Source organism: Drosophila bipectinata, chromosome 2R (assembly GCF_030179905.1).
Source record: "Drosophila bipectinata strain 14024-0381.07 chromosome 2R, DbipHiC1v2, whole genome shotgun sequence".
NCBI classification, from domain to species: Eukaryota; Metazoa; Arthropoda; class Insecta; order Diptera; family Drosophilidae; genus Drosophila; species Drosophila bipectinata.
This window is the reverse complement of record NC_091737.1, coordinates 12,049,991-12,077,399: the sequence shown is the minus strand read 5'-3', so window position 1 is coordinate 12,077,399 and position 27,409 is coordinate 12,049,991. Positions and strand designations below refer to the sequence as shown.

The 27,409-nt window shown below is 42.7% G+C and overlaps 1 protein-coding gene across 17 annotated transcripts in view; it reads right to left on the bottom strand.

Moving 5' to 3' along the window:
• mbl (muscleblind) overlaps positions 1 to 27,409 on the bottom strand; it is a 113,308-nt gene that overhangs the window by 54,548 nt on the left and 31,351 nt on the right. Inside the window, exon 3 of one of the 17 annotated variants that reach the window (XM_070278773.1) lies at positions 2,320 to 2,397. The exons of the other annotated variants lie outside the window; for them this stretch is intronic. Within the exon in view, the coding sequence (XP_070134874.1) occupies positions 2,335 to 2,397 (63 nt within the window). The 3' untranslated portion in view covers positions 2,320 to 2,334. Of the gene's footprint in view, positions 1 to 2,319; positions 2,398 to 27,409 lie in introns of those variants that run through there. 17 annotated transcript variants of the gene reach the window in all.

Sequence of the window (27,409 nt, the reverse complement as noted above, 5' to 3'; positions counted from 1 at the left end):
TTAACAAATTTTTCAGTATTTTTTTAAAGCTAGGATTCCCTTAACAAAATGATAATAAACGTATTCCTTTTTAAGTGAGATACATTTACAAAGATACATTTGCCATTTCCCATTTCCGGCTCCACTGTCCCCCAATTGATTTTTAATTTAAATTTGGTGCGTTTTATTATCCGCCCAACCACCCGTCGAGATGTAAACTGAAATGTCGTCACGTTGATTTGATTTTATTGCGCCCTGTTGGGGCCGAACTTAATAGCACCGGACTGGATGGACCGATGGGGTCCGGTGCTTCGCCCCATTTTACGAGCCCCCCAAGTCAGGGACTTGTGCATAATTTATGCGGCGAAAATAAAAAGAAAGGAAACGAACGCATAAGTCAAATTTAGAGCCCACTTAGTAGGCCAATAAATACCTAAAATACCTAGGCAAATGCTAACCTTACACCCCACCTAAGGACCTGGCGTGTAATTTTATGACCTGGCCGCAAAATTTCCTTCCTCTCGACGGGTTTTTCTTTAGCTTCTCCTCTTGCCATCTCGTTCTTATTAAATTTTCCAGCAGAAGCACCCAAAAAAAAAATAATAATAATAAAGAAAGAATTTCTGAATATGTTGCAGCTTTCTCTGACTCTTCATAAAAATTTGCTTTATATGCTACACATACAAGAGGTCGTCGGGTGGGTGGCTAAGGAGGCGGTGCAGTTAGGCTAAGGGCGTGGACAAGCCGCAACAAGAGGAGCAGCAGAAAACAACAATAACCCAAAATGCCAACAAGTATGATAACCGCACCAACAACAAAAACAACACCCACACACTCCACAGTGTGGAGGTTTTCTTTTTTTGGGCGGCCTTTGGGGGGTGGGTGGTGCAGATACAATCTGCAGACAAGAGTCCAGGCGACAACAAAGGCGGAAGGAGGAGGAGGTGGAAAAAAAAAGAAAAGCGGAAGACAGGAAGATGTTGTGGCACATTTTTCCACTAAGAGTATTATGAAATTTTTATATATTTTACAACTTGTCTGTCTCTCAGCGTTTAGGTTGGCCAGGGGTGGTGCGAGGTGCTGCTGCAAGAGGACTGGCTCTGACAGTTTCGAGCTTGGAATGCTGCTTTGTTAGTTTCCCTCGAGTGAGTTATTTTTAAAGCGGTCAGATGGAGTGAAAGCCATAGCAACAATTCAGGAGTACATTTTAAATTCTAGTCTAAACAGAATCCAAGCCAGAACACAAATAATAATTACCTCCCGAATAGGTATGCTATGTAATTAAAACTTTCTCCGAATGATTAATGCGTGCCAGCTCATCTACCATCATCTGCGATTAAAGTTGTAATTTCCTTGAATGTTAACCAAGTTCAAGTTCCATTACAATCGCATTTAGGCCGAGTTGTGGGCCAAGTACCAAAAACAAACACTTCATATGTTAATTTTCCAATTAGACTGCGAGAAATGGCACTAATTACATGCGCACGTAACACGGCCATAACAAAAACAACAGCTACAACGGGCCAAGAATAAAATCCAAGAAAAAAAAATTAAAAGTAGCCACTTGAAGGTCGAGACGACTGGGCGGCCTGGGCAAGCCCAAAAGTGGCTCCAGGCTTCCATACAAAAAAAAACAAGCAAGCACCACCTCTCTGTGGTGATTCGGCTCACAAACACAGGCCAAGCCAGAAAAAAATAAATAAAATTAATTTTATACACCAACAGGGGTGGCGGCCTCGTCTTGATTATTGTAGAACAAGCCCAAAGAAATGCTGCAAATGTCTGGCCTCAAGTGGGCTGTATGGGAGGCAGGATGGGTGGGTGGCTTGGGCTGGCTTGGTGGGGCAGGGCATTAAAACGAGCGTTTGACACGCGACGCGTTTGCATTTTACACGCGGCAGCAGGAGCAGCACCAGAAGCAGTACCAGAAAATGGGGAGAGTTACCAAAGTGGGCGGGGTGAAACAAGGATCCTGGAGCCGCATTGTGGGCATTGTTTCATACCAACACACACACACTCACACACCCGCTCGCACATTCGCAGTCAAGTGGGCGGATATATTAACCGCACTGTACAATTCTAATTACATTTTGCCAGTCGCTCACCTCAGCAGAAACACACACGTACGTGCACCACCTTTAATTTTATTTATTGCGCAAAATTTCCACCTCGAGGTGTGAGTGTGTGTGCGGCAGAGTGTTGGGGTTGCCGCAGCATCGCGTGTCGCATTGCCATAAAGTGCAGCAGCAAAAACAACAACCGCCTTGACTTCCTTTTTTTCCTCCCCCCCCTCCTCGACAGCTGAGAAAGGGGCTTCAACATATCACATATGAAGTGTTACCTGGAGGCTAAGCTTTAATTCTCGGATTTCTTACCCACAACAGGAAGGTATAAAAGGACTTTAGCAAGAAAACTCACCTGAAATGAAAAGAGAAAAAGGATGTTATTAGTTTGGTTTATGTTTAAGCTTTAAAGGTGGGATTATTTAAGGATATTATTTAATTTTTATTGCCACTCTGTCCTGGCCTGCATTTTGGATGGCTTTCGGTTCCATCTGTTGCTAATTATGGACCATAAAAATAAAAATCTCGATGACAAATAGAAGCGAATTTTACGCTTAATTAAACAGGTTCAATAAACCGAAAGCAACTTGCGACCAGGACTGCGGCCGGGACCCCAAAAAGGAAGCAAGGCCCAACCCTTTTTGCTTTCTTTCCCCACTCTCCGTTTCCCTTTGACAATTTCTTCCTTTCAGGGGGTTTGAGGGTGTGTGTGTGAGTTATTGTTGCCTCTGCCTGCATAATTGCCAGCATAATTCATAAAAAAAAGGAAAAGGAAGCAAAGGAGATGAAGAGGAAATCATTGACTTTATTTTGAAAGCATTTTAGGCTTGTCCCCAGCAAAAAAACACACACACAAAGCCAGCTATGTCTTTATACTCTCGAAACCAATCACGCTGAGAAAAATAAGAAAGAAATGGTTTTCTACAAAAATGATATATATTTTTTGAATTATTTTCAGTGTTTTCTCTGCACATCTTTAAAGAAGAGACACAGCGAGAAAAAATAGGGAAACAGGACACCCAGCTGAGAAGCCATCATTATCTTTCTTCGCCCAACATCAAGCTCATCAAATGCACTGCACAGGCCACTTGCTTTTTAATTAAAATCCAAAGTCATTTGCATGCGCTTTGAAAGAATTTGCCATCTATTCATTCATTGGATGGCTGGCGGGGCGACTTGTGGGTGGTTGGGTGTTTGGGCTGTTGGTTGGGAGAGTGCATTGTAATGTAAGTAGTTCCCAGTGGGTTGAGGAAGAGCAGCGACCATTATAATCATTATCAATTGCCGAGCGCTGACAACGAGCTTAACAATGGAGCAGATAAATGGAGGCGACCAAAGAGACGACCACAAAACCGCCTGCGATGCATACAAAGTAGGGAAGTCCAAGGATCAAGGAGATGAGTGTGGGTGGTGCCAACTTCAAGTATATAAATGTGTATGCCACGGTCTATGTGTATGTGTGGGCGGAAGGAAGGAAACGGCGGCCAGAAGCGGAAACGGAAAGCCTTATTAAGCGGAAACATTTCGCCTTTTGGCTTCGTGCGTCGAGAGGCAGGGCTGCTTCATAATTTATGCCAATATTTTTACAAGTGGCATTCCTTACCTACATTGAGAAAAAATCCGAGCTCATTGCATTTCAATTCTTATAAAATGTTGAATAATTTTTTTGCATTTTATTTCCTATTTTTCCCAATCAAATTCAAAGCTTCTGATATTATTGCCAGTGAAAAGACATTGGGGTGCCGAGCAGTTGTCTGGGCTATCAGCTTCGGTCTCTGGCAAATAAATTGTAAAATTTCAATTGACGCAGGCGAACTGGTAGGGCAGGAACCCAAAGAAAGCGAAATTGAAGCTGGGAAAAAAGCGCAAGAGCGTAAGAAATGCTCTCAAAGGATTCGCGGCGGCTTTTGAAGTGTAAATCACAGTGCCAAAGTAATGACAATTCCCAAGCAGTTGCATCCGACTCCAGGGTAATTGGAGTACACAGTCAATTGGAAAAAGGGAAAGAAATGTATTAAAACTGATATTTACCCTGGAAGAGAGTTCAAGGGATGTGGCTCGAAATTAGGTTTTTACATCAATGGGAAAACAAGGAATGGAAAACGCATGAACGGCAAAATTCGAACTCCTGAGAGAAGTATATCCTTGCCAATATTAATACGTTTCTTGAGCAGAATACCTTAAACGATTTGTGAATCGATTCTCTATCAATCTGCATCAAAATCTTAGAAAGGATTTTTTTTCGATTTTTTGTCGAATTTTCTGGGGAGTCCCCTTCAAAATGTGGAAAGTGCATGGGGAGCACGTTCGGTCCCACTGCTATGGCTATATCTTAGCCAATATTTGTCCGATTCTTAATCGGAATACCTTAAACGATTTGGGGATCGATTCTTCATCAATCTGCATCAAAATATAAAGAAGGAATTTTTTTTAGATTTGTTGTCAAATTTTCTGGGGAGTCCCCTTCAAAGTGTGGGAAATGCATGGGGAGCACAGTTGAGCCCACTGCGATGGCTATATCTTGGCCAATATTAATATGATTCCTGAGAGAAATATCCTAAGCTATTTTTAGATTTATTTTATATCGAGCTATGCATTTTTCGTCCCTTACTCAAAACCTGAAGTCATTTTCAACTAATACCTTAATGGTGCCATAAATCAGAGTGACATATTCCATTTAACTCGCCACAGAAACATTAAAGCTTGAAATGCGCCTGAGTCGGCAGAAAACTGAAAACCATAATGCGGTTAACTTTGCTCATCATTAACAAACAAAATATTGAACAGGTCCAGTAGGAGACCCTCCTGGTCTGGCCAGTCAGGCAGGCAGTTTACTCGTTTCGAGTTTTTCCAGCAACAGCAGCAGAAGTTGCACTCAAGTGCCTATTTATCTTATTAAGCCGAGGCCGAGCAGCTTGTTTTCGGGGCCCATTGTTGGCCCAACTTGGCAAGGACACGCAGCATCCTCGCAGGCATCCGAATCAGCTTTATTCACATCGTTCTGTCCTCTTTTTGTGCCCCGGCATTCAGTTTGCTTATTAGTTTATTTTGCTGCTTCAAGTAGTTTCTAAGTTTCTGCCATGCTACTGCTGGTGGTCCGTTTGTTTTGTTAATTTGATATAGGAGGAGCCTTTGGACTTGGGGACGGAGCAAATAGTAGTTCCGTTGACTTGGTTCCGTCCACATGGCGTATACTTCATGGATACAGGGCGAATTCATACATACATATGTACATTGGGTATGTGAGGCAGCGAGTGGGCAAACAAAATGGGGAAATGCTTCTGTTGACATGATGCCATCATCGTCATCGTCCTCATGGATGTTGGATGCTGCTCCTTGGGTTTCCAGATCTCGTATTCATACGTTTAAAGTGCTGTGAAATTTTTCGGTTGCTTGTTTGATTTTGTCAACTGTCCATCTCCTTCTCACTACTTCTGTCATGAAAATGTATGCTAATTGGCTTTTGATATTCTCCCAGATAGGCGAGGGCGGTTCTATATGTTCGTCAAGGATTTATAGTTATTTTCTCTACTTTGGCACTTGGTTGATTTGTGAGTCTCATTCATTCCACAAAACTCCTAAACAAGCGAGCTAAACTTTTTAATAAAACCAAAACAACTTCTCGCTTACTTAATTTATTAAGCTCCAGAGATTCTCAGAGATGCCAATCCTGGCGATTCGACAACAATACCCATCCATTTTATTTCCGCAACACCATCGCACCAACCAGGACACACACGCACAGACACAAAGGCTCATAAATATCGATTTCATTGGGTGGCGCATACATTTCATGGTTATCCGGCTGATGAGCAGTGGGAAGCACTTCCAACCTATCGCCGGCGAATCATCCACACGCCATGACTAAAAGTTACTAAATTTTCCGGCCGTTTGCGTCATTAATTTCCAAAAAAGGAAAAAAAAAATATAAATGCGGGGAAACGCGTAGCCGAAAACCAAAGTGGAAATGCCAGAAAGTGCCAGAAAGGAAAAAAAAAAGGAAAGCCGAGTTGGGGGGAAAATTGCGTGGAGTGTGGGAAATGAAAACGAAACGAAACGCAAGTAGAAATAATGGGACAGCAAAAGTTTCGCGACCAAACGCCGATGGCCGTGCTCCGATAAGGATAATGGATTTGGACTACCGACCAAACCAAAGCTAAAAACCAAACCAAGTCTGATTCGGGGGAGCACTGTTGCCTTGGCAAGTGGAAATTTATTCATTGACAATTGAGTTGCGGGCTGCTGAAAATTGAGTTTGGGTCATCATCCCCCATCTCCGTTTCCCATCTCTTTTATTTAGATGTCCTGTTTCAGGACTCGCCGCTGATGGCAGCCATCGTCAGTTCATCGCAAGTAATTTCAAGTGCTGCATATTTATTTGCACAAACGCTTTGCTTTATTATTATGTATTTCTCTATTCCTGTTATTAGAGAAACGAGTGCCAGCCCAACAGGCCAGGCATCCAGTCAGCCAGCCAACAGAACTGTACAAGTTCGCCAAGAACTTCTTGAAAAGTTCATCCGCTGAAGGACTTTCTGCGGCCAGGCTTCGTATTTGAAATATTTTCTCGCTTTGACGGCAGCCAGGAATAAAAAATGTCAAGTGTACTTTTTGGCTTACGAAAGTATGCAGTCGTGGGGGTGTGGCTTCTGCGTTTCAGTTCAACGGTTTTTTCCTAAAAATCAGAACTGAAGCAACAAGCTTTGCCTCAAAAAAAAGTAAAGCCAAAAGACAAATTAATTTTTGAAATAAATTCAATCAGGCAGAGGTAGAAATTCAGAATGCAGAGTTTAAAGAACTATTTTAAAGGTATTCCTTAGGAAGTAATATTAAATTCCTGGCTAGGGCTTTAAGGATAGAGACTCTAATTTGCATAAACTCGACTAAACTGCAAATACATCCCACTCAATTTACATGACTCTCTGTTTCGCCTCCTTAGCCACCCAAGCCGCAATACTTCACATGGCCTGTTTTATTTATTTTTTGTATTTTTTTCCTCGACTCGACTAAGGCCTCATTTTATTTGGTAATTTTTTTTGCTCCTCTGCCTGCAACGTTGTTGTTCGAGTCGAAATTTGTTCGTCTTACTGCATGAAATGCTTCTTTTTGGTCGACAAAATCTAGTTCCTGGCAAATGCCACAAAAGATACAATTTTTTTTGTGTGGCTCTATCCCATTTTATTTGTTGTTATTGCAGCTGTTGTGTCTCGTTTTTTGGCCGAGAGCCAGGAAAGAATTTGGTTTTGAGTGGTGCGGCGACGACAAGTCCAGAATGTCCAAAAATATATCGCTTTAAGAGCGCTTTTTGTTTAATAAACAATATTGAGTTGCTATGCTCAATTTGTAAGCATAAGAAGAACAACACAGATTCCTTTCCACACTTTGTTATTTATTTTGTGTGGCAGTGGGAGTGCTTGAAACGTTTTTCGCATTTATTCTTAATTATCAACAGAAAGTTGTCTGCGCTTTTTGCGTCCGTCCGTCCATTCGTCGTCCCTCCACTATAAATCTAGTTGGGAACACTGAACGTGTGGCTGTTGCAGCTTTCATTACCACTCCCACACACTGCCTTGCCTCGACGCTCTTCCTCTTCCTGCTACTTCCGCTTCCACACTCGACATACTTTATCATGACACGCGGCGTATTTCAACATATCTTCGCACACTGACAGATGAGCCAACAGTCAGTGGAAGGCAGACAGGACAGTGGACACCAGACAACACGCACGCCGCTCTGCCCCATACTCGGCATGCCTGCCCCTTGTGTCCTGCATCCTGAGAGCTGTGTTGTTGTCTGTTTTTGAACATATAACAGTTTAATTTACTTTTATTTTGCTCTGTGTGGATTGCATTCCACACAGTCAACTGTTTGGTTTTTGCGGCTTCTTGGTCGTCTCTGTTTAAAGTTTATGTTTATGTCATTTAATTTCAATTATTTGCACTGCTCGACACAGCGACCGGGCCAGAGCCGGAGTGTTTCCACTTTTCGGCCATTTTAATTATGCGCTCTGGTAATTTATGTTAAACTCTGAGTTATTAGAATTTATGGCAAGCTGCTGGCAAAACTCTCGACAAACGGCGCGTGAAATGCTAATGGTCAGAATAAATATATATATTTTCCAGCCACGGCAGACGGCTTTAAAGTTGGCTTCGTGCTTGCCAAAAATGGCCTTAAAAAAAGCTTCCAGGAAGTGCAATATTGTATATGCCAAATAAATACACGAAAAAGCAATCAACTCTGTCGGGCCCTGGTTTTTTTGGGGTAATAGACATTTCCGAACCTCAACAAACATTGAAGACCGAAAGAGGTAACGTCCAGGGTGTTACCGTCCTTATGGTAGGTGGAGTAAGCTCCTAGATATAGTATCCTACAAAAAATAATAAAGTGAACAGTGCCTGGCATGCCGAACAATGACAGCGAGAAATCAACGCGCCAAAAACTGACAGACGACAAATGAGTAGAAAAAATCAGTCAAGCCAAGGTTCGGGGACATCCACGGAGTCCAGACAATGACAGCAACCGACTGACTAACTGACAGTCAGAGAGACAGTCCGACGAGCTCGAGTGTTGGGGGAAAAACAAACCGAATGGTTGAATTGCTATTTTGGCTGCTCTAGCTTTCCGATATATTTCGATAAGCAGCAGCAACAATAGCAACGGCAACAGCAGCAATAACAGGAACCAAAGTGAACCGCAAATTTTGCCAGAGTTTTTACTCAGCTCCTGTGGAAATTCCCATCCACTTGCACATAAATTCCTTCCTCAGCTTTGCTGCTGTTTTTTTTTTTCTGTTATTTTGATTCTGTGGCCCGGCTCTCAAGAGATTTGTTTTGTTTTCGTGCACTTGTTTACTGCGTCTTTGCTTCAAGAATAAAATAGGGAAAAAAAAGTGGCAGCAACAATGCACGAAAACCCGCCTCTGGCTGCCACTTTCGGAAGAGAATCCAACCGAACTGGAAACTGGGAAGTGGGAACTGGGAACTGAGCTGAGATGAACCCCATTCCCATGCCACCAAAAGGACACACACATGGAAGCTTACTTACTCTGCAGCTCTGGGGGATTTCCTTCTTTTCCTTTGCCGGGCAAAGAGAAAATGTAAATTTACATTAGAAGCAAGTAAATTTAAATAATGCGCGTAAAATTTACTACTTTTCTCCGCATTTTTTGCTACTTTCTGCTAGCTACCCCCTCTGGCCTGCCCTGTGTTCTGCCCTGCTCGAGCTGTCCTGTCCCCAGTTGTCTTCCAAAAGCAAAAAGCTTTAGATAACAGTTATGGTATCGTCCTTTTGTTCAGGCGCCATTTTGTTGGCGCAGCTTAGAAAATATGTTGACAAGCATAAAGCTGCTGCAAGGGTTTGGGATTCAGATTTCCCCCAGAACCGAAAGACCAGAAGAGAATGTGACAAGTTATGCGATTCCGGCTTTTGGGGTGGTAGGATAAGTGAACTTTAAAAGTTGGTCTTTAAGCCAGGAATCTGAAAAGCCTCAGCAGGAAATATCGAATATGAATTAGCCATTACAAAGAAAGGACATAACCCCAGTTGCTTGTCACCTCTCATACCAGAAGTACTCCACCGAATAAGCCCCCAAGAAAAAAAATGAAACCACATCCCTTATTGAGCCTCAGCCGCTGATCACAAAATCCACATGCATTTTTCATGCTTTGTCAAATAAACAGCATCTACATATAGAGCACATGGCTGCCCCACACACTCCGCACTCCGGAGACATTTTTTCAACGGCTAGACGACGGAAATTCGTGCCTGGGTTACCATTTTTTTGTCGCCAGGACAAAGTTTTCACAACGCTCTCAGCTTTTTCTTGCCAATTTTTTGGAAAAGACACAGCTCGGAAAAGAATCAACAAGAGATGCTGCAACACACTCGCTAGCACACGCCGGCACTGCCGCTTCTGTCTAATAAAAGTCTAGTCGACATTATTTTCAACCCTCGGCGAATTATACACAAGTTTGATCCATTCCGTTCCGTTCGGTAAAGCGACACAACCCCGGGATAAGGACGCGAGTCCTTTGGCCCGGGCCAGGCCAATGCAATTTTCGTGCATGAAGCAAAAACGTGGCTTGAATAGCCAAGTGAGTCCCACATTATAAATAAATAAGCAGCCCAAGCACCCAAAACCAACTCAGTCAGGCAGGACGACAAAAAGAAAAAATACAGTAAAGTCTTTACCAAAAAAAATAGGGAAAAGCTGGGAAAGAAACTACCCTCTCGATGGGTAGAATAAAAATGGGGAAAAATAGAAATGATATTAAGGCGAGCGAGGCAAACATTTTAACAAGTCAATAACATGTCAAGTGAAAACTTTTTTAATATTTTCAAATTGTTGTCTCGTTCTCCTCAATGTCCTCCTTGCCCCCCGAATGTCAACTCACTTAAAGCACTGGTGCTGGAGGAGGAGGAGGTAGCTGGAGCAGACGCGTGTCTGACAGAGCAATTAATCAAAAATTTACCATAATATTTTACGCTACTCCGAAGAATGAATCTGTTCTGTGACAGTTTTTGTTTGTCATGCATTTTTGATATTTTTTTTTCGAAGAAGAGAAGGAGCTTGTAAAGCTTTATTGGCTTACAAGTTGGTCCTTAAAGTGACAAAGCCACAAGGAGACAGTTCCTTGGGAAGACCATTCTCAAAGAACTAATAAAAATTTGAAAAACAAATTCATTTAGTTTCCATATTTTGAGCAATTTACTTATGGATTCTAAGTGGATTAACTTCGATTTGTGGCAGGATGATAATCCCCGTCCAGATCTCGAGTAACCCTTACAGCTTTTAACTTCCAATTACATTTGGCTTTGATATACGACTTTCGGGCCGACATCTATGGCTTGTTGGCCCGTTGGCCCGCTGGCCCGTTGGCTCTCCCTTAACACTTAACTTGATTAGTTTCCGGCTGGAGTTCCATTGCCCACCTGCAGTTGCCTTTTCGCACGAGAAGTCTGACTGCCTAGCTGGCTGGCTGACTGGCTAATATTAATTTCAATAAATCAACAAGTGCATTTTTAAAATGAAGAAACTTTTGCACACAATTTTTGGGAGCCCGAAAAACTTCATTTCGGGCTGCATACAAAGTACAAACTGGAGACTGGGTGGGCGGAGTAAAATCAAGCAGAAAATATTTGCCAAACTTTTCGCATTGAGCTGTGTTTACCTAATGTATTAAAATGTTGGCCCTGCTCGGCTCGGCTCCTATTGATGAGTTATATGGCTGCTGTAAGACATTACACAAATGTGGCGGGGCTTTGATTTCGTTTTTAAAAAAAAAGGTCAGCCAAGAAAAACGCAGAGGGCGCAGGAAAAACGTAGCAGAATGTGCAGTTAGTCGAAAGAAAAGTTCAACTGTCATTTTTTTCGGAAAAGTGCCGCAGAACTTTTTGCTTATGAACTTCGTCTTTTTTTTCGAGCAACGTCTGCGTAGAACTTCCGTTCTCCATCATCATCATCATCGTCTTGAGGCGCCGTTTAAAGTTTTTGCCATTTTTCTACTTCATTTTTTTGTGGTGGTGGGGGTGTGGAGTGCAAAAATTTATACTTATATAAGTTATACTGCTCGAAATCAGAGCAAAGTTTTAGCTGCAAGTAGTACATAAACGAAACCAATATGCGTGCATCCCCAAGCCCCATCCCAGTCTGCCGTCAAACTTTTCCCTGGGGTGCATGTCCCTTCTATATATTATATTATTTTTTTCGTATTTATGTAGACTTAACCCTCGGTCTGTGGTCTCGAATTCCTGCAAAATATCATTATTCTTGTCGTTTTGCCGCTTTAAGCGATTTTCGTGAAGTCGTTTAAACTTGACGTCTATGAAAAATGCTAGGCACCCCAGTTGGCCCCAAGGAAGAACTTGCGGGTTGTGCAGTCGGAGTTGGCAAGAAAAATGCATTAAATAGTTTTTGACAATATTAAAAAAAAGGAGAAAATCTTGTCGTCACTTACGAATGGTCAAGGGAATGGGGTGAGCCCTGGGACTGTCATTGAAACTTACCTGAAAATAAGAAGAAAAAAGTTTTTAAGGATCATATGAATTTTAATTAGGTTTTTAGAGCAACTTGGAACTATCTTAGGATCTGAAATATTTCTGCGTGTAGGGGCCATCTTTATTAACCAGTTTATTAAAGGTTAACCGACCAAAACGTCCACACCCACACTGAACTGTGTCGCACTAAATAATTGCTAGTTTACGTGCTTTTTGCGGATCTGGATTATGTGAGCCGAGGTTATGGCCCTGGCCATCGTCTTGCTCCACGTGCAAAAGTTTGCTCTGCAACTTATTGACCTTTTGGTCGTTTGGCCACTAGCCACCAGCCCACACCCACATCCACCTACATCCCATACTCACATAGAGAAGCTGTGCTTCTAAGGTCAACATTTGCGGAGCAAAATCAAGTCGGAGAGCTCTGTGGCACCTGGTCTAATTAGTTGGTTTTTGAGGTAACCTAGAAGTGTTTGCACTTTGAAGGTGTGCGAATTGTGGCAGCTAAACGGAAATGCTCCTTTGGTGAATTCGCATTTAACCCTAATCACCATTGAGTAGCTGAAGCTTTGGATCTGCTTGCAATTGCATAACTCCAATACCCCGATGGAATCGAAACTTGAATTCCCATCATCCAGATGAACAATGAACGAGAGGATGTGGTATTTGTTTAGCTAACAAACCGGGCCGTCAAAGTTATTTTACTCCTTTTTCCCCGCCCAAATATAGGATATAGGATATAGGAGTAGTTTTGCCATACACATACATATGTATGTATGTATGGTGTGTGTTTTTCTGGCTGGTCTTCTGGCGTTTGCCAAAAATCAAATGCAATCAGCGAAAACAAATAATGGCATAAAGTGCCGTATTCCCGTGCGGCAATGAGTGTAGGACGTGTTCGGGCCTTCTGGAATGCAAATACAATGCAGTCGAGCTAATAAATATTGAAAGTGGTTTAAAACAAATCGGCAAATAACGTCCAATATGCTTTTCCATTTTTTTCCTTTTGGTTTTAATAAATAAACGCAAATTTGAGCTGAACAGAGAAAAAAGGATATGCTAGCGAGAAAAAAATAACCTGGCGGGCTGTATTAAAAATGCATTGATGTAAAAATAATAAAATCGATACTGTAACCAAGTAAAGCCTGAACTCCATGAAAATTAAATTTCAGGCCCGCAATGAAATCCACAAGCATTCCACATGAGAGATTGTCAATACAAGCTTAAAGGGCAAGATGTAGGGTATTTTCTACAAATATGTATTTTCTATAAATTTTGCATAATATTTATGAAAATTTTTTTTAATTTTTGCTTGACTTTAAATGCGTTTTTTTCTGTTTAAATAATTTTTGTCAACTTTACTAACCTCTGGGCACTCAAAACCCAACTGAATGACAGCTCTCTTACTAAAAAATAAAGGGAAATGGAGCTGGGGAATGCTTGCGGCTTTCTGTATTTTACATACATGTCAGGGGATATATGAAAGCGCTGGTCAGGCCAGTCCTGAACGCTATATATTGTGTGTGTGTGTCTGTGTGTGGGTCCTTGTTTGGGGATGTGAGTGTGTTTGTTGTTTTCATTTGGCTGCTGCAACTGGGATTTACTTTTTGTGCCCCTGGCCTCTGGCGTCCTGGCTGGACGGACTCGTTCGCTGGTCTCGCATGGAAATGGAACGATGCGCGTAAATTTAAATTAGCAGCAACACCACATATGGCTTCTCTTCTCTCACTGGCTGTCTATGTGTGTGTGTGTATATGAAATTACGCATACGCCACGTTGCACCACATTTTGACTACTTCATTACCATGTTTAATCAGATCATTGCGTGTCTGCCACTGATGCCATCTCCTTTGCTGCAGAGGCCAGTTCATCAGTCAACCGCACTTGCCCCCTCTACCACCGCAATCATTTAAATGCTGTGCATTAATATTGTACACACACACACACACAGACACACGCAGGATAATGCTGCAGCACTACAGCATCCTTTCCCGCCATCACTACTATCTTTGTTTTAGTGTTTTAAATAACAATTTGGTTTAGCATAAATTTACGCATGTTTTTGCATTGCCGAGGGCCAGAATTTGCAACGGCGGGGAGCACTAGTTAGTTTCTACATAATTTTTGGTAGTAGCTCCTTGTTGTTGTTGTTGTCGCTGCCATTATTCTAATTGTTATAGTTGCTCTCTATCCCCATCTCTTTCAGCGGAGAGGATAGTGCGGAAATCGGAGGGTAATGGAAACTGTTTGGGTTTGACTTTGGAATGTAAATGCCGAAATTGCTGACAGCGAGTTCACAGTCGGGGAGAAGCCAACTTTCCAACAAATGGTGTGGTGGTTAGAGGTTAGAGGGCCATAATGAGCAATATATGTACTTCTGACAAAGCTGTAAAAATACTAATTATGAAAATAAATTCCATATAGATCAAGCACTATTAGTTCGAGGCTATTATTGAACAAGAGTCTCATTTCGACTGAATGACATTCTGACATATGCCAAGTGTCCTTTCCATTACTGGGCCTGGGTATCTGGGTATCTGGGAGTATCTGGCGCTTTGCTTTCGCCTGATTTATGCACATCAATAACACAAAACGAAACAACAGACATAAATCAGTTTCGGAGAGAAGACACGCACAGACAATGGCAAAAACAAATATTTGACTAATTTCGAAGATAGCAAGTGGGCTAACAATAGCGAGTGGCACAAAACGCCACACAAAAGGAGACAATGGATGGACATCCAGGAATAACCTTAAAACAAACTTGGCCAAACAAAGTTATGGCCTCTGTGGCTGACACATGAAATACCCATAGACACGGACACAGACACAGACACAGAAGCCAACACAGGAGATGGTATGAAAGGAGGTATTTTATAGACGCACGAACATAATTAGGAACGAGCTGTTTTAATTGATAGTTAAAACAGGCTCTCAGTGGCGAAAACTTTGCACTTGGCTTGTTTATTAATGCAGCCATGTCAGGCTGCTTATTTAGCTCATTTATTTTGAATGGCAGCTTTGGCTGGCTGATGCACTTGCGGTCAACCGAAGGGGGAAGTGCTATTCTATTCTGGCCAGGAGTCTGCATTAATTTCCAGCTTAAATTGCGCTTCAAACACGCACGAACATATAGACACTCACACACACAGGCCACACACACAGAGTTTGGGGCAAACTCTATCCGTCTCTGTTCAGCATCTCTACCTTTCTCCCTCATCTTGTGGTTGCTGGAAAATTTATTAGCTGCAGTTGAAGCTCGGAAAACTCCAGGCACATCTTGCTTCCACCTCCACCTGCAACACCTTTGCCTGCGGTTGCACCTGCATCTAAGCTGATTGCCAGTTATCTGTGCATCTTTGTAGCTGTGCAGATTAATTATAGCCTTGTTTAGTTTATAGAGTTGTCTAACGGAATTTGCATTTGCATTTGTTGACGCCGCAGCCGGCAGTGCACCCCCAAAAAGTGGCCAAATAAATTCTAGGCTTAAACAACAACGAGTATCGGGCGCACACACACGCCTAGTATTTGCACGCAACTAATTAGCTGTCAAAATAGCATAAAATCAACTGACAGACAGTCGGAAAATCGGGCTAGAAAATGGTGAAAAAGATAAACACTAAGAGAAATTTTTGAAACATTCCAAAGCTAATTAAAAGAGCAATATTTTTGGATAATTCTCCTCCAACAAAGACCGCTTTTTCACCTCTATTTTTGGTGATTTAAAAGTTTGCGTTTGAATTAGAGCTAGAAAGTCATAGATACAAATGTATCTCTTACACACAGATACAGTTATTCGTGTGCCTGTATTTTGTGGAAAAGTCAAAAACTTTGCCCGGCGGCTAAGGAGGGATGGGAGCTACATAGATGTGGCTAGGTGTGGGACCAGTCCATCTCGTTCTCTGTGTGTGCATAATCGAGCGGATACAATCATTTTAATAGACACGCCGGTGTTATAATTTATATGCAAGCGTATCCGTTTGCCTCCCATTTGCCCATTGCCCGTCGTCCTTCGTCCTTCGTCCCGAAAAATGTGGCAGATACTAGGCTGGATGGCTAGGAAAATCTGGACCTGGACCACAATTCTATGCCATTTGCATATCTCCCCTGCCGACCCTTTGTCTCCTGCACGACTTTGTCTGGCCATTATTGTGTTAATTTTCAGTTTGATATGCAGAAGGGGCAGCAGGACCATATGGATATAACTCTAGGTATGTGTGTGTGTGAGGTAGGGACAATATGGTAAATGGCAAAAAAGTTTCCACTCTCTGGCAAAAACAATGTGAAATATTTGTCGCTTGTTGGCTGCTCTTTGTGATGATTGCACTCGATAACAAACATTTGATGATGATGAAGGGAAAATTAGAGAGGGGCCGAAACAATGAAAGTTTTAAGCTGTAATGGTATGCCATTTGTTAAGCCTTAATCAAAATACAATCATAAATCCTTTTAAATTAATCAAAACAAACAGTGCTCGCTGCCATTAAGCCACTTAAAAATCGTACGCAAAATTTGATGTACAAACACACTATGGCGCAAAAAAATAGTCGGCAGAATATATATTCACAAAAGCTGCAATATAATTTAATTAACAATATACAGGAGCCGGGAGGCGGGAAAACAATGAGGTATGCGAAAAATATACGGACAGTCGCGCAATGAACTGCCAATAATAAACGAGAAATGAAGTCATAACAGCAACAGCAATTAAAGAGAGTCAAATATTAAATTACAAAAAAAAATTTAAAGCCTTCGGAGGGGGCGGAGGTGGGAGGAGGTTAATTTTAGCAGGATAATTATGATGCCTCTCGCTTACACTCGCTCTCTGTCAGCCAGGACAATGGCAGTGCAATGAGAGATAAATATCAGCGATTAATTTGAAATTTATTGCGTGCATTTAATAATTTATTAGTGCGTGAGCGCGAAACGGGCTTTGTTCCTTGTTGCTATTGCAATTTATGTGCGGTACAGCAGATGCAGCACCAGCAGCAGCAACAACAAGATGGCCAACACCTTCGAACACACATTGCGCATACGCCGCATTGTCCAGAGCGGCGAAACAAACGTTAATCGTGCTCATCCCTCCATCGGCAGGGAAAATGGTAAATCGAGGCCCTGGCCTGGGATAAACAATTGCATTTAAATTGCATGCCTCGCTGTTTGACTCTTGGCGGGCATACATACGGATGTGGAGGAAAATTCTCGGCCCATAAATAAAATGCCAAAACAACTCAATTTACATTGAGGTCGAAAGTAGGCCATGGTATTGGTGGAGTTAATATGGCCAGTATGGATACAACCTGTTTTTGCCTTAATTCCCCCGTAATTATCTCCCCAAATCGCTTACAAGTTCCCGCAATCTCCGGCCATCAATTGCTAATCTTGGCTAATTATACGAAACCAGCTGTAAGAATTCATTGCTCATCCCTCGAAAAAAAAACAAAAGCAGCGAACGCTGCACTTTCCCCAGCCCGACACGACTCAGTTCGGACGTTTTCCATAGATTTAAACAAAAAACTTTTTAATTAAAAACTTTTTTTCGAGCTTCCCGTTTTTTTTCTCTGGCCATTCTGCGTTGCGTTTACCAGATTTCTACCAAACCCCCTTTTATTTGGCATTTTTTTTTTGTTGTTTTTGCCTCTGGTCTGCAGTTTTATTTTATTTATTTTTTTATGCGTCTTTTGGCTGGCATTTGTCTGAAAGCCTTTGGGGTTTCAACCGCAGCACAGAACACAGGCAACACCCAAACAGAAAAAAAAGAAATAATCAGAGAAACAAACTCGATTTGTTGTTGCCACTGCTGCCGTGGCGGTGGCAACAATTAAAATTGCGCTACTGAGCGCCACTTTCGGCATTTCGCCCATCGGCATGGCAGCGCGAGAGTGGGCGTGGCAGCAGTTACAGCAACGCCACTTAATGTCACATTTCATTAGCAGCAAAGGCGGGGAAAAAAATGCACAAAAAAATCAACAGCAAGAAGGCGAGAAAAAAAACTGGGGATCCTGGGGATCTGAGAAGGATGCAAGTGTTTGTGGCTAATAAAGAAAATGTGTTGCATACCTTGTGGTTGCATAAAAACAGCTCTACAGTAAAGGAACACTTTTCGCTATAAAATCCGGCTACCCGGCTAGCTAATCTTCAATTTAATCCTTGTTTCATGCCTTCAATGCGCTGCTAATTCAATTGCCAATAATCAACGCAAATCTAATACCGTTCTCCTGTTGCGGCTAATTCCCAAAATTTAATTACTCACCAATTATGCACAAATCCATCAGAATTAACCACAATTAAGTAAAAACTTTGTTGCTCACTTTGTCGCGTTTCTTTTCGGCAATCCACGGCGAGGAGCCGTGTCCTCGCTTCATTTCAATTATTCAATTTTACACCTTGTGGCATTTCGTAGAACAAGACAAAAATAAGAGCGGAGGATGGGGATTGGGCGAGAGAGATTCTAGGGAATTTGGCAGCAGAAGACTTTCATTCTGCAGCACATTAATCGCCGTCGAAAAGGACCAACTTTTGCCGCTTCCGAGGCTGCTTCTCCACTTTGGAATTCTGAGCAATGCCAATGGCAAAAACTGCCAATGGGCAGGGGGGCGGAAGCGAAATGGTGGCGCGCAAGACAGTTGGAATTCACAAGAAAGCGCTCTAAATGAAAAATCGCAAAATTCTTTAAGAAATACTCGCCAAACAAAATGGCAGCAGGACGGGACGGGATGGGAAATAGTTGTCCCATTGCGGGCTAGTAATGACAATTGGAATTCGTTTAAGTACTTATTTCATCCACAATTTCTTGTGGCTTCAACAAATGCACTTATTTCTTAAGAGAAAATAATGATTAGCTATAATTGTATCATAATTTAAATAGTAACAGAAGCAGCACTTAATTCAGTTTGTCACATAATGAATTTATTTCTAAAAATACAACTGGCGGTTGGCCAGCAAAATCCTACTCGCAAAATATACGTGGTTGGGAACTATAATTTGACACGAATTTATATTTGAGTATTATTTTGTACTGATTTTTTTTTATTTATTTTTTTTTTAGCCCAGCCCATGCGCATCTAAACTGACAGTTGCAAATGCAAGCAAATTTATAATTGAATTCAGTGTCGGACTTCAATTCGCAACGCAATGCGAACGCATAAAAGCCAAATGAGAGTTGAATGAAAAATGTTAAATTCCCGCTTTTGGCCAGCGTAAAATTAACTCATTATAAAATTAATTAAACAATCGCCGGGTGGATTTGTGCACTCGAGTGTGAGGTGAAAGTGAGTGAGTGGTGGGAGTCTGATAATCATGTGTTCGCAATCGGTTTTCAAATCGCCAGCAGCAGCCAGCAACAAACAAAGCAAAAGCAAGGCCTGCATGTCAAATAAAAAGCGGGGGAAAGGGCGTGGGCAACAGGAGTGAAAACAATAATAAAATCAATTTGTAATAAACCGCATGGGACGCATGAAAAACGCAATAAAAACGCACAGTAGTCGGAAAATTTGTTGTTGTTGCTGCGGCCAAAGCAGCAACCGCAAAAGAGCTTTAAAGTGTTGCATACTTTCCGGGGTAAACATGCGGGTGTTCCGCTGAAAATGGAGGCTGGGACATGGACAGGAAGTTGAGTTAAATGTGTGGGGAGACAGCCAAAGGATATGGGCAACGCTTTAAAACGCTGACAGGCCAACTACCGGTCGGAGATTGTATTTAAATAATTTAAATATTCATAGGTGCAGCTTCCAATTTAATTGAGAGCAGCCATCAACTGTTGGTTAAGCGTGTTATATTTTATGCAATCCATCAATAAATGTTGAATGAATTTCATAAAAAAACAGACTTTAATGGCAGGCGAACTACCATTAAAAGTTTGCCAAAAAAAGTTCATTCTTTAAAAATAATCTCTTTGCATTTCCCAAAATTATATTCCGTTGTAATTTCCTTTGGCTTATAACCCTACGTAACACACGCCATGCAACACCAACTGTCGCTCAATTGTTGCAACTTTGTGTCACGCTGAAAACATTTACTTGGTCTTGGGCACAGGATGGAAAAGTACTCTCTGCCACCCGCGACATTATTTTTCCGCTGCCTTGTCATTATTATATTTACAACTCCATGAAAAAAAAAAATAAAGTAAAAAAGGAGGGCGGGCACAAAGTCGAGGCTGGCATAGACGTAAGCCAGGCAGGTACATGGGTGGGTGGGTGCTTTTTGTGGAACTCTTAACCGCACACACCCTCACATGCAAAGTGCGACTTTGTACACAAACGTGACAGCAAAATAATAAAAAAAATTTATATTTATATACGTATGTAGAAGATATATATAAATTGCTTCAAGGCTGAGATAGGCGGGTATGCGAAGGAATGGGGCGCGGGGATTGTCTTTCACCTGCTCGCCTTGGCACCTGCCACACACGTGCGACAAACGAGAGAGGCTGCTGGGGGAAAGAGTTGGTCCACCACCCCGTTTCCCCGATGTCACAGCCGCTTCAAGCCCACTTAAGTCACACACTTACGCGTGTACCTTCTCGTGTGTGTGTATTTTTGTCTATAATTTTCATTTTCCCGGCGCATTTTGTAACTTAATTAGCATTTTCTATATGTATGGAATAACTTTTTTTTTTGCCCGCCTGTGTCAAAAGCAAAAAATACAGAAGTGCCAACTTTTCAGTCGTTGTCGAGGCCTTTGTTGTTGGTGGCTTTAATTAAGTGAAAATTAATACGAGTTGAGGAGGAGGAGAATTTATAACAAAATTAAATATTTGAAAAATGTACAAAATAGACTTGACACTTGATTGCTTTTTGGGTTTATTATTTTGATAAGAATTACAATTTTTTGCCAGACAATTATCACTCCGTAATCTCAGATCTGTCACTCTTTGCTGTTCTTGTAAACATGACTTAACAAGACACCAACACAGAGACACACAGCCAGTGCCAGTGGCAGTGGCAGTGGCATAAACATGCATTGGCATTTTCCAAGTTGTCTTGCAATTTTGTTGCCAGTGGGCGGGGCATTGGGGCCCTGACACTTGTCAAGTCCCTACTCCTTGCCGGCCTGCTCTTTTCATCTTGTTTGCTGCTGCCTGGGACTGCCTGGCATTGCATAAATGCCTTTTAAGTCGCTTTAATCTCCTTACATTTCAAGTTGTTTGCTGTTACTGCATAATTAATTAGTGAAAAATAGCAGACAACACGGAGAATAAAAGTGAAAGACGACGGCAAAGTTGGAGAAGCCGACTAAAGGAGGAGCATTTGACGAGTGTCAGAGAAATGGGGGAAAGTGCTTGTAGAAGTGTTGCAGTCCCAGCCTGTTTACATTCGTGGCAAAGACACAAAAAGGATTCCTACACTTACACACACGTCCTCCCCTTTTTACTTCCCTCCCATTGGTTTCTCCCGCATACTTTGCGTCACTTTTTCTGTGCTTTGTAGCTGATTATTTTAATGAAGCATCTCTTTCCCCAGAACTTGGTATTTTCCTCACTTTTCGACCCTGTCGAGCTTAAACTCCTGCGGCCATTGTGGCGTATACGTGATAGAACAGCTTAATATTTTACTTACGAATATTTTGACTTAGAAACTGGAGAGTTTATAAAAATGTACATACCTGGAATAAAAGAAAAGAAAAATGGTTAATTATAGGCTTTATTAGGATATCTCTCAAAGAAAATAATTCTTAAATTTATTAAATCTTTCAAGATTCAAGATTTCTAGATTCTAGAGCTCAAGCATTTAATGACCAACCAGGGCACCCTCAAACGACAACAAAGATTATGCACTTCATTGTCATCACCTTCTTCTGCCTCCTCTGGGCCTGCTCCTTGGAATTCTCGCCACCATTCTCTGGGCAGCCCCTTCTCGTGGCTGTCATCAGCTTAAGCTGCATGCCTCAAGTGCACTTAATGTGCGGCAGACACACCGAGACACTAACTAGAACAAAACTGGGACATTGGGCCCGCAGCCTCGCAGTCGCGTGCTTTAAAATGTAACAAGAAAATTGGTAATTGCTGCAGGTCAGACCGGCCCCAGCCTCCCCGGGCAAAGCTTGTCCCGCCCACAAAACACCTACAAAAGCACCGCAGCAGCCGCAACGACTTCTGCCAACTGAAGGCATTAGCAGCAGGAGGAGAATCTCCGGCAATTACAACAAGAAGGTGGTGGCCACCAGAAGCCGGCTTGGCAGCTGTCCTCTAACCTTCTCCTTTGCATTTTCATTAATGTCACAGCAGGTCAGGTCAGACCTCAGACCCTAGCTGGAATAACGCTCAATCTAACTTCAATCTCGGAAGACGACAGCTTCGATTTTCTCGCCCCGGTCTCGCTCTCTGGCAGATTGATTTCAGATTTTCCGAAGCTTGACTTTCCCAGGCGTCATAAAAGGAAATGTCCATCACAAATTGGCGGGGCAGTTGGTAAAAAAAACTTTTGGCTCACACACTTTAAAAAGCCATCGCACAAAGGCCACAAAATTGCTATTGCTATGCTCCTCCTGAGCTTTTTCTGGCTGCCAAGTATTGTTTTAATGTTACTCGACAAAAAAAAAAGCAACGAAGAAGTTGAAATTCATGCGAAACTTTCAACTTGGGAGTCACTTAGAGGGAAAACGAGGAGGGCTTTAGAGTCCATTGGTATTTGTTTGTTCGTCTGCCACTTTTATTTTCTATTTTTTGCCAGCTATCTTGGTTAGCTTTTGGGGAGTGGTTGTGCCCTGTGCTCTGTGCCCAAATGTAATTTAGTTTGATGGGCGTGCCGCAGTCTAGGACAATTCCATTTTACACCCCCTTCGCGACTGTCACATGTTGCATCATCATCCCCGGCCATGGATTGTTCTATCCTCCTTGGCAGCATCCTTGGCCACCACCGGCCACCCATTGGGCTTTATGTGTTTGTAATTAGTTTTTGCAGCGGTTCGGCTAATGCGGGGGGCGTGAGGCGTAGCTGTCGTAACGGAAACGGAAATGAAATTGCTTGCAATCATTTTTCAAAAATAGTAAATGGAATATTTTGTAATTTGAAATTAGTGCCAGAACGGCGGGCAGCGAACTGGCTGGGCGGCTGGGGGCAGAGATAATAATAAACAACAGAAGGCGAAGTGGGGAGCCTTGGGTGGGATTTTTGGCAATTTACAAAATGTGCGTTAAGCATTTTTCGTGCTCCCCGGGAGCGGGACTTTTAATGAATTTGCGTCTTGCTTCTTAAAGCTGCAAGTAATGGCCAAAAAGTGTTGCCTACTTATCGCCCGATGGCTAATGCTTTTGGCCCTTTCGGATAAACGGAAATTGTGTGCTGGCTAATGCTCCTAAAGTAGCAAGAGGATGCTTACAATGGATTAAATTTTCTGTTGAAAATATATAAAATCTTGAGAAGATCTTTAGCTTGAGGCAGCCATAATTGTTTGTTTTTGTTTATGGGCCAAGGACATGGAAAAACAAACTTATTGAAACACCAAACCTCTCCAATCACGTGGCGATTTCCGTGCCAACGATAAACCATCAATGAATCAATGAAAAACTTTCGGTGCCTCTTGAACAAGAAATTCCTTTCAACAGCAAAATATTTCCGCCCTCAAAGTCATGCCCCAGACATTATCATCATCATTAAATGTCATTATGTAAATAAAACCAAATAATGGGAGAGCCGTTTCGATTTGGGCAACTTTTCAATGCGGAGTCGATGCGGATGCCCAAAGTTTGGAAGCCGGGCAACGTCTTCACGTCTAATAAAGTTTGGGGCCAGGACCCATAAATATGCGTCGACAATTCCCGCAGGGCAGGAAGGAAGTGCGACAGGGCTGAGAGACCGTGTGGATAAAGCGTGTGAGCTCCGCTTGCGTGAAGTTTGCGTGAAGCAAACAGCGAGCGTGGCGAAGACGACAAAAGCGATACGAGGCTATGCGGCAAGATTACGCATACGCCGTGTGGGTCGTGGGCACAAAGACTAAGCAAATACGAAATTAGACGCACGCCGGCATCGGTGACACTTTCTCTTCCTTTATTTACCTTCTTTTTTCCACTTTTTTCCCCCTGGCTTGTATTATACATTGTCTTTGGCAGGGCCTGTGCCTCTTAAATGCTTCGCTGCGCGCAATGAATTTGTTATGAATTTATATCCGCGAACTGATGCTGGCTGTGCGGAGCCAAATGAAAGTAATAAGTTCCATGTGGATGCATCTTTTGCCGTCGAAAACGTGCGACAAACGACCATGATTACGCTTTGAGTAAGACAACAGGGCGACGGTAGAGCAAGAGCTTGTCTGCCGCCATCCAGCCCAGCCCCTTCCATTGCCACTTTCCACCCTCCTCCGCTTCCTGCCAGGTTAACTCCAATTTGGAAGCACATAATGCCGACAATGCTGACAATGTCGTTTTAGCTACCTCCTGCCACCCCCGGGGGCGGCGAAAACATTTCTATTTGGCATTGCTTTCGTTTTCAATTTGCCTGCGCTGCCGTCGTCATCTTCAGCAGCCAAAATCCGCCTCCAGCAGCTGTCCAAAATAAAACGGGGTGGCCCCGGACTCCGGGGCAAGGACTGGCAGGACGTGGCTGTGCTTTTGTCGGCCTTTGCCGTGAAAAACAATAAATATTAAAATAAAATTCGTTAGCTTCGAGGAAGTTCCGAGGGGGAGAGCAAGAGATCCGTGCCGTAAATGCTTTAAGCATCCTGACAGTAATTTGAACATGTAATTTGAATGTTACCAGAGACATTTCGCAGGACAGGAGGAAGTCGAGTGGCTGGGAAAACTAAACGATTGATTCCGTCTCATTTACGGAGGAAAACTCATTTGACAGTTCGTTCATTAGTATTCATAATGTTTAGCCAGACACATTAATTGGAAGGCTGCTACGGAAAACCATTTTACCGAAAAGATATAGATTCCTTTTTTAAAGGGACACCTCTATGAATGCACATTCAGGAATATCTTTCACCCGAATTACAGGCTCAATTTCATGGCATAGGTTTACAAATTGCATAAACCGAATGCCGTACATTTAATTCAAAAAGATACAGACACCAGACAGCCACACAGCCATCCAGGCAGGAGGCGAAAACACTCAAGTTGTCCTTGCAACGGCGACCGGAGACGAGAGATGCTGTTTATAATTTTATCAACTTGTATAAATATGACAAATCGCTTTATGACTTCTCACGCAGCAGGAGCACCCGCCGAAAGGAAGCGAATGGATACGGATGCCAAGGACTAGGGAGTCGGTCGTGCTGGAATGGAGAAAGCGGTGGCATCCGAGTGGCGCCTTGCAGATACCGAAAAGAAAAAATCCCAGCTCAGCAGCAGCTCCAGGCACTGCTGGCAGACAGGACACCCAAATAGAAAAAAAGAGAAGAAAATAAAAAGGACCCAAGGAAAATTGTATACGTATGTTTATACTAAAATAATCAAGAAAAATGCTTTGCACTAAATCAGTGAGAAGGCAAGGAGCCCGGCGGAGCAGCCAAAGGTTGGCCAGGAAATGAAAACCGCAGGCGGATGATGGTGACGATGACAATGTCCTCTCCCAGATTTCCTCTGCGACGCTGTGTATGTGCGACACTGTGTGGAGTTGTATGGATAGTTATGTTCTGCGGTCGGACACGGGGCGTATGCGCAATCTTCAGTGTGCAGCTTATGCGCTTTTCCGCCTCACGCGCTTTTCCGACAGTTGCACTCTCCCCGATGCTATCGAAGAGCCAGTGTTTTCCTTTCTCCTGGCTTCCTTTTCAGTTTTTTTTTCTTCTGCCACTGCCTTTGTTTCTTTCATCTCATTTGCATAATTATGTTTCTTTTTTCGGCAGGAGTGGAGTGTGTGTGTGAGGTTGTTTTTTCCTTCACCGCCAGCCAGCGTTCCTTGTTAAATTGAGCGTTTAATTCGCTGCCTCAATATTTGAATCAAACTTAATTAGTGTGGCCTGGGAACAATAACGCTTAAATTGTTTGCCAAGTTCCAGGACAGAGATGAATGTCCTGCAATTATATCGCGAGTCCTTAGAAGGGCAGGGACTTTAAGGCACTTTAAAGTACTACTTGAGGGGCCAACTAAAGTTATAAAGGCCTGATTATATTTTGGAATCTATGTATTAACTTTCTCAACTTCAATTTTCTCTGGTCGTCCAAGGTAATCTCCGAGGTCCTTTGCCTACCTTAGCTCACTCAATTATCGGAGAACATAATGTCGGGGATGTCCCCTTGTTGCCTTCTCGCATCTTACCTGATGCTTTCCTTGCCAAATGGCAACTTTGCCTCCTCTTCAGCCCCAGCCCCAGGCTTTATGGCTAAAACTCGAGTCGAGGGCCCCGTCCATCGTATGCTACATAATTTTGTCACTAATCCGGGCAATAAGATTGTTTAATTTTGCGCTAAACTTAACGCTTTCTTTACCTTCCTTTTCTGGCAGCTTTCCCTGTTTTCCGGCTTTGCCGCTTTTTCCGCTTTTCCCCGCATCGAACCCCATGGTTATTTTGCTGGCGTGGCATGTTTTTGTTTGGCATTCCCCAGGAACGAAGGCCCCCAAACGACCCCGCCCTCCTGATTTCCACAAAAGCTATGCAAATTGAGGCACGGCACACCTGCGGAGGAGGCTGCTGGCCTGGTTGGCTGCCTGGTTGGTTGGCTGGCTGACTGGTTGAGAAATGAAACGAAATGGAGAAATGGAGTCGAGGTCTCGGTCTCATGTGCATTGGCATACATTACCTCTAGTAAATGTTACAATCTAGGGACCATCCCTCCCCCCTCATCGAATGCTTTATTCACGCGTCAGGATCCGTGTCCTGTGAGCTTGTGTGTGCGCCTCATTTCGTTTGATTTCGTGCCTGTCCTGGGCTTTGCAGCATTTTCTTCCTTTCTTTTCTTTTTTTTGAGCTTTGTGTGTGTGATAATAAATTTGCCCTGGTCTAAGGCTGAAAGGAGACCATAGATGGGGGGCCTTAAGGAGCAAGAAGAGGCGCCAAGGGAGCGAATCTGGGGGATTGCATGTGCCATAGAATCTCCTTTTCTCAGTTTGCCTTTTCGATGCTGCTCCGGCTCCTGCTGCCTTGGTCTTCCACTTTTTTTAAGGTATTTTTATGCAAACAAAACTCGAGTGTATGCAAATATTTGAGTTTTAAGTGTGTTTGCCTCCAACACACACACAACCCTCATGCACACACACTTGGGAGGGCAGCAAAATTAAAAACCGACACAAATGAAGCAAAAATATTGAGGGACTGGGGCACACATGGATACCCTTTCAGAGAAATACATTGTTCTGATTTTTCTTCTATTGCTATTGAGGTATTTTTAGATTTCATCAGTACAGATAATCCACAAAAATCTTCTAAAAGCATAAATATTATTTTTAGCCTATCCTTGAACATCACATATGTTACATACCCAAGGACTTGACTCA